General features: G+C 33.9%; 2 protein-coding genes across 2 annotated transcripts; one reads left to right on the top strand and one right to left on the bottom strand.

Annotated features, from left to right (window-relative positions):
* The first annotated feature begins 205 nt into the window (after window positions 1-205).
* LOC114381595 lies at window positions 206-655 on the top strand. The gene has a single exon (XM_028340861.1). It carries the CDS (start codon window positions 206-208, stop codon window positions 653-655), a length of 450 nt encoding a protein of 149 aa, XP_028196662.1.
* Window positions 656-2115: 1460 nt separating this feature from the next.
* On the bottom strand, window positions 2116-3921 carry LOC114381808 (ethylene-responsive transcription factor CRF3). Its single transcript, XM_028341025.1, has one exon. It carries the CDS (start codon window positions 3372-3374, stop codon window positions 2367-2369), a length of 1008 nt encoding a protein of 335 aa, XP_028196826.1. The 5' UTR covers window positions 3375-3921; the 3' UTR covers window positions 2116-2366.
* Between the last annotated feature and the right edge of the window lie 4405 nt (window positions 3922-8326).

Raw genomic sequence — 8326 nt, 5'->3', positions numbered from 1 at the left:
TAAGAAGAAATCTAATATGGTATAGTGTCAAAGGAGTGAGACAGTCAAGGTGAGATTTGAATATTTTTCAACACTTTTGAAGATACTGTTTGGTCTCTTTGGTACATTCTATCCCAAATTAGATCAACCGCTAACATTATCAAATCTTCAATTGACAACCTAGTGCAGCAAGCTCATCGTTTGGTCTCGTGGTCTCCTCCCCCAGATGGTTGCGTTAAGATCAACCCGGATTGGATTTTGCAAAATTGCTCGTGACTCGCTAGGGAATTGGATTTTTGGCTATTCGGATTCATGCGATTTCACAACTGTGATGAAGACTGAACTTCAAGGTATCTATAATAGTTTGATCCTGGCTTGGAACAACGATTTCAGGAAAGTGATTTGCGAGACAGATTCTCTAGCATCTATCAGCCTCCTTACTGAACCTACTTCAACCTGGCGGCATCCCCATGGATGTCATCTCATCAATCTTATTCATGGTTTCTTAGCAAGACCTTGGCAAGTCGACCTTAAGCACACCTTGAGAAAAGGAAATCAATGTGCTAAGCATGGAGCCTCTTCAGATGTTTCTCTTCTCATTTGGGATTCGTGCCCTACAGTTATCTCTAGTGTCCTACTAGTTGATGCCATGCAAATTTCTTTTGCTAGGAGTTAGTGTTTGTTTTTTTTATTTTTTTTAATTTTTTGAATGATAAAAAAAAAATCAACTGCCTCTTATTAAAATAATTTTAAGACAAAGTGCATTTAAAGGGAAAAAAAATTAGTTTTATACATTTCAATTGCATATATGGCTTGATGAATGTATAAATCTTAACAATTTAAAGTTGTCTTTTAACAAAAAATAATATAAACGATTGTCAAAATTATGGTATTGGTAAATAAAATAAATCCAGTCATAAATTTAAGTTCTATTTTTTAATAAGAATATTTAAGAATTCTTTCTTTTATTAAGGCATATGATTTTTCTAAATTAGTAATTTTATTTTATTTATATTTTTATTTTTCGTAAATACTATTTTTTAAATTATCAAATTAAACCATTAGGTAGAATGGATTTTCATACCATGATAAATATAGGCAAATTAAAATTGATTTTATTACATCAAAATATCAAGTTAATAAATATAGAAATAATATGCATTAATTTAAATAATTCATTTATGAATAAAAAAATGTTTCTTTTGCGTAATTTTTTTCCTTCATTAAAAATTTCCACCTCTTTACTTTCATTTTTTTATCCATAAAAATTGAATAAAAGAGTTTATAATCTCATTCAGTCGGGTCAACTAATTGAGATAGATTCCTAAGTATTTTTAAATTTATTTAAATCATTTGTTATTTTTAAATTTATTTGAACATTCCTACGCTATTTTAATTTTCTTCAGGGCCGAAGAAAAGCCGCGACAATCGCACTTGTTTATATATATATATATATATATATATATAACAATCGCACCTGTTACTATTCTCTTTATTACTTTTTTTTTTTTTGAGTTTGCCATCTTTCACTGCATTTCTCCATACGCACGAGAGTTTTATTTCGAAAAAAAATGTATTTATACCATTTTGTCGCACAAAATTATATAGAAAAAAATAGAGAAGGCAAACGATGCAAAAAGAGATGTTGATAAAATATAGAAATATTGAAATAATTATTAAGAATGATTATTTATTTTGTATTTTCCAATCTCCACTTACTCCAGGGTAAGTTATGCAGCAGTACGAAGTATTTTTATTTTTTTATCATACTGTTTGGTACAAATTAATCCCATTAGAAATGATAACCAACCTTTGCCGGTACTAAACAATCTAAAAACATGCTTTTAGAAAAAAGTTATGCAATTTGTTTTTGCAATGTATCGAATTCACACGACCATTATTCCTTCACACGACGGATCAATCGGTCACGAGTCACGACCGCAATCACCGCCTACAAGGGTCGAGTCGGCACTTGAAAATCTCACATACACCAGATTTATTGTTCACACATTGTGTGTGACCCCTTACACCAAAACCTACCTTTATTATCGTTTTGTTAATAAGGGTAAAAAAACTTGAATAGTGACCCAAAAATGCCAAAACCAAGCCAACGAGAATCAAACCAAAATAAAAGAGCTAAAAAGAACTTCATACCCTTGGATTGATACTAGACACAATATATTACACTCTCAAGTCTCAACAACCCTGATTATTAGGCAAAGGAAACATAAAATAGAATCTAAACAAAACTTTTCGTTCAACACCCGCTCCGTTCGCTACCAGAATTTCTCGACCAAATAAATAATAAAAAACAAACTAATATTTAAACAAAATGATTAAAATATTAACTTTTTTTTTCTTGCTAGGGAACAAAAATTTGCATTCACTCACAGAGCCACCAGAGGATCTGACCCTAACAAAATGTCTTGGAAATAATCGTCCACTTGGCACAACGTTGCTGACGGCAAAAACTTTTCCTCACTGAAAACCTCACTACTCGAAAACCGCGTCGTTTCGTCAAACAAGTGCGACACCGGCTCGTCGAACATTACCGGAAAATTAAACACATCATCCCACGGCATGTCTTGTAACATAAACTCACTACTTTCATGAAACGACACAGTTTGTCCTTGACACTCTTCCAGCACGGTGTGGGCTTCGGTTCGACCGGGAAACGGCTCGTACTGTTTCTCCAGTTCAGCTGATTCGTTGAACCGGAGAACTGAAGTGGGTGACGAGAGGTTCAGACAAAACTCGTCCGCCGAGTCGTAGAAGCAGGAGACCAAAGCAGTTTCAATCTCCGGTTTCACGACCACCTTCATTTCCGGTTTTTCGGTTCTGATTTCTTCCTTTTCATCCAACTCTTTTCTTTCTTCTTTCTCCAACGTTTCCTTTGACCGTATCCCGAAATTCGTTAGGGCGTCCGGGCCGCGGAGCATGATTGCGGCATTGTCGTAACACAAGGCGGCCTCCTCCGCGGTTTCGAAGGTTCCCAGCCAGATTCTCACGCGCTGCACAGGATCCCGTATCTCCGCCGCCCATTTACCCCATGGGCGTTGCCTCACACCGCGGAATTTTTTCACGCTGCCAGAATTCTTCACCTTCACCTGCGGCGGCCGTAGTTTCGTGGCGTCTCCAACGTGTCTCTTTCTGGTAGCGACGGATTTAATCGCCGGCTGAAGCTCGATTCTATTGACATAACGCTTGATGCGCCGGCGGCTCGTGACTCTTTCTTCGTCGCTGGATGAGTCTGTAGCATATTGATCCGTCATCAATATGGAAATGACTTTAGGCGAAAGAGAAGTATTGTTTTTTGATTTCATGTGTTTTTTTGTAACGGTTTCGTGTTCAGTGTATTTGCATAGGATGCTATTGCTGCGGTTTTGTGGTTCCATGACTGTTTGTTAGGTATGAGAACACAATACAAATTGTGTGTTGCTGTGTTTTTCTTGAACAAATAGAGAGGATGTGTGATTGAGAAGATTGAGGAAAGGTTGTGTGTGCAGAAACCTGCCAAAAAGGCATCAAAAGGATGTGAAAAAATGGAAAGAAAGTATTTAAAATGTGAAGGGGTCACTGTTTGAGTGAGTGAAGGATGAAATTGGGAGAGAAAGATGGTATGGGAATAAAGAGGAAAGGACTTTAAAGAGTGAAAAAGCAAAACATAACACCATGTCTCGTGTGCTATGAAGAAAAGATTATGAAAAGGGTGATTCTCAGGATGTTTGTATGAGTAATAGTGGCTGAAGGAGACTTTCGTTGAAACTTCTTTTTGTGTCCTTTAAAAAGAAAAATAAAAAACTGTGGATTCAAGAGAGGAGAAGGGAAGGAAAAGAAGATGCAGATTCTGTGTGTGTGTGTGTGTTTTTTTCTTCCTTAAGTGTTTGGTGTGGAGTTTTGAGAAGAAAGTGACGAAGTATTAGTAGTGTTGAATGGGTAAGAAACAATATTTCAGTTGCAAAACTGAAACACCGAAATCACATTTTTATAGGATCAATCAGCCGAAATCGGAAAGGTAGCAGGGTTTTTATTTATTTTTCTTTTTCTCGTACTATAAAAACTGACATATATAAAAATTTCATCAAATATTTTCTTTCCTTTTCTTCCGACAAATTATTTTACGTCATTTCAACGAATTTGCCAGAATGAAATTCACTCACTGCTTGTATAACGAAGCTAATGAGAGCAATTTCTTCATTGTTTGCTTAATTTAACATGATTTTTTTATATGAAAAATTGCATTGTTAATGAAAATTCAAACACTATTAAGTAGTAAAAATCCAAACATACTATATTTACTTTAACGTAATGTATTATTGTATTAGCCGCCGCGTATTTGTAATTTTGTTGCGATTTCATTTGACTCTTAAAAACATCAAAAGTAACTAATGAGAAAAAAAAAACATCAACGGTTGCGAGCAATGTGTGCGTTAAATCTCGAACACTGTGATGGCTGTCACGTGAGCCCAAGATACTCGGCTTATTGGCAATTAGTCAGTCAAATTGTTTTGACTAATAAAAAAGTATCTTTTTTCTCTAAATTGATTTTTGCCCCCCTTATAGATGTTGCACTTCAAAATTAACACAAACAATAAGATAAAAGTGCAATATCAATGAATGAAGTATGACATTATTAATAAATAATTTAATTTTTGATCTGGGCATATGAAAAAATATTTATTGAGATAAATTAATCTCATTTAAATGAATATAAGTACATCAAAAGATTGATCTTTGATTTTCTGCTTAAGAATATCTTACTTAAAATAAATAAATTGTACGAGAGTAATTTGGTAAAATTAGTGATTAAACAGTCTTAATTGGAAACGTTTCATTCTGTGCTGGCCAGTGGCAACCGTGGGGTTCCCAAGCTCTGCCATATGTGTGTGGGTCAATAATTATTTTTCAACAGTTAAAAGGATTTTAATCTTTTTGAATTTGGTTTAGCTTTTCAAAATGGATTTTTTATTTAACTTTTCTTACAGCTAGAGGTAGAAAGAACATAACGTGGTGGACAACCTTGAATTCGCCGCCATTTACAATTGAGTTCCACTACTACAATACTACTACCCTCTGGGTTCTTTTCTGTTTCTCAGTTACTAGAATCGAGGCTGAATCTCTCCACGCGTTAGACCCTAGTGTGCAACACACCCTTTTTTAGTCTTAATTAACTGAAAACTCCCTTGAAAAATTACAGAAATATTAATGATGAATAATTCATGATAAAAATTACGTATGTTTCTAGCACATTTAAATTTTACACTTTTAGAGGAATACACGATTAAATATAAATTGGTTGTTTAATTCAGGTAATATTTCGAAATTTATTAAAATTAACTGACATTTAAATTATTTGTTTCAGATTCAGCTTATCAATTAATGGCTTTTATCACTAAAATGGTTCAAAACGAAAACTAATAACTAAAATGAGTTGATCAAGAAAGTATTTAAAAATCACCCATAAATACTTTTTTAACTAACTCATTCTAATTATTAATTTTCGTGGTTAATCCATTTGGGTTAAAAAAAATCCCAATTAATTAATAGAGACATACAATATGAGATATTCCAGTATGCATAAAAAATATTTACAATGGCTGATCTTAATATCTAAAATGAGAACGGGTTATGCTAAACCGGGAATTGGAGTAGATCCGGATTATTATTATACACACACACACACAAAAAGCAGTGTTTTGATGATTAGCATAACCATTGTTTTCTCCTAAAAAAAAGTAGTATAACCATTGTTCAGTTTAGATATTAATAATTCGGATCAGTCACAATAAATATCTTTTCATGCATGTTCGATCAGTCATTCTTGAATTTTTCATTAATATATAGGAGTTTGTTTTACGGATTAAATTATACTCTGAAAATAATATTGTCTGGAAATACTATTTTTGACGATATTATTTTTATCAACATTTTTTTAACAATTTAATATTTCTTGGAATATTTTAAAATTTATTTCAATAAAAATAAAAAATAAAATAAAATAAATTGAAAATGAAAAATTATTTTATTATTCTCATCCTTTTACTTGAAAATAAAAAGAGAACAAATCATGTGTATTATATAGACTATGTTTGGATTTTCGTTCATAATGTGGTGCATAAATTCCAAGATAAATCTAAAGGTTCACAAACTTACTTTTACAAAAGGAAAAATTTGAATGCTTTTATAAACCTCATTGTGTTCCAAAAGTCTATTTGCGACAATAAAACAAACATGCACATGACCTTGGAGAAAAAATGTGTCTCTAAATCATTTTTTATAACTTAAACAAAAACACCAAACATAAGAATGATACATTCTTATCTTATATTTTCAGAAATACATTTGTATTACTTGAAACAAACACACTCATAAATCTTCATGTATCGACTCAAATTTCAACCAATGGATAAATAGTTCAATGTTAAGAAGTTGATGGAAGCTTGCTTGAGAAGCTTCTATAGAGGCTGGATCTTTGAGCTTCAATAAGATCCTTCAATAGTGATTTTCAGTCATGGAGTTGTAGCAGAAGATAAAGGAGAAGAAGTGAGAGGAAGCGCCATCCACTAGATAATAAGCCATGGAAGGAGAACCTTCACCACTAAGAGAGAGCCTTGGATAAGAAGCTTAGAGAGAAAGCTTCAATGGAGGAAGATGTTGGACCAGCGGCCTCAATAACTTAAGAGGAATAGTCTCAAAATACAGAAGAAGCAACAATCAATTTAATAACATTCTTTAAACATGCAAGACAAAATTGATTGCAATAAAATAAATGAGATAAGGGAAGAGAGAATGCAAACACATTTTTATACTGATTTGACAAAGTCCGTGCCTACGTCCAGTACTCAAGCAACCCACTTAAGATTTTTCACTCCCTTTGTAAAAATCCGTTTACAAAGTCTAAACCACACAGGGACAACCCATCCCTTGTGTTCAGAAATCCTTACAACTTAAGAGATCCTCTGTCCCTTAATCAAACTCTTTGTATAAGAAGAAAGAAGAGGAATTCTCTCTTGAAGAGAAGGATATTACAATTGAAGTCCATGGATGAACTCTTAATGGATTTGCAAGTGTTTGTCCAAGAGTTTCTTTTAAGAGAGCATTTGGCAATGAAGTTCTCTTAGAATATCTCTCTCATTTTCTTTTGAGAGGATAAGACATTTTGAATAAGCAAAATTCTCATTAAATTTCGTGCCCAAGTCACCTATTTATAGGCCTTTGATGGCCATTCACAAATCCAATCAAACGATGTGACTGTTGGCAGATTTTCTAAAAACTCTCCACTAGTAATCGATTATAATGTTTGTGTAATTGATTACACAGTTATAATTTGAAGGGTGATGACTTTTGAATTTGAATTTCAGGAGTTTCGTTATTGGTAATCGATTACATGTTCAAAATTCAAATTCAAAATCCTTTTCAACAGCTCTTTTTCATTCTTCCCTTTTGGTAATCGATTACACTTCCTGGTAATTGTTTACTAGAGCCTTGCATGACTTTGAAACCCTTTGTTTTGAGGCAAGGCTTGATCTTTAGTGAATCTTGAATTAATCTTGAAGCAAATGCTTATCCTTTGAAGCGGCCTTGTTTGATTCTTCTTTGACATCATCAAAATTCATGTATTCATACATTCACATTCTCCCCCTTTTTTATGATGACAATCAAGTGATTTCTTTTCGACATCATCAAAACAATGCATGATCCACAGAAGAGAATGAGAGAGGGGGGGAGGGCATGGGAATTGAAAAAGATTAGGGAGAGAAGTTGAACTTTGAAGTGTGTCTCACAAGTTTTTCATTCATCAAATTTATGACAAGTGTTACACATGTTTTTATTTATAGCCTAGCACATGGGAAGCTTCCTTGAGAAGCAAGAAAGGTAGCTTCCTTGGAAAGCTAGAGGGGACTACTCACACCCCTCCAATAGCTAAGCTCACCCTCATGCCAAAATACATGAAAATACAATGGGAAGTTTCCTTGAGAAACAAGGAATGTAGCTTCCTTAGGAAGCAATCCTTGAGAAGCTAAAGGGGGGCTACTCACCCCCTTCCAATAGCTAAGCTCACCCCATGCCAAAATATATGAAAATACAAAAAAGTCTCTACTACAAAGACTACTCAAAATACCTTGAAATACAAGACTAAAATCCTATACTACTAGGGTACCCTTAACTTGTAGGGTGGGGTACCCTTAATTTGTAGGGTACTCTATAAACCTAAAATGACCAAAATACAAGGCCCAAAAGAAGGAAAACATATTCTAATATTTAAAAAGAAAAGTGGGCCCAACCTTGGTCCATGGACTCAGAAATCTACCTTGAGGTTCATGAGAACCCTAGGGCATTCTTCAGC

The sequence above is a fragment of the Glycine soja genome, chromosome 13 (genome assembly GCF_004193775.1).
Source record: "Glycine soja cultivar W05 chromosome 13, ASM419377v2, whole genome shotgun sequence".
NCBI lineage: Eukaryota > Viridiplantae > Streptophyta > Magnoliopsida > Fabales > Fabaceae > Glycine > Glycine soja.
Note: the sequence above shows the minus strand (reverse complement) of the source record. Positions and strands in the feature narration are given on the sequence as shown.

Bases quoted from the DNA above. Each gene is read 5' to 3' on its own strand.
- LOC114381808 (XM_028341025.1), bottom strand. From the start codon at position 3,374: ATGGAACCACAAAACCGCAGCAATAGCATCCTATGCAAATACACTGAA.
- LOC114381595 (XM_028340861.1), top strand. From the start codon at position 206: ATGGTTGCGTTAAGATCAACCCGGATTGGATTTTGCAAAATTGCTCGT.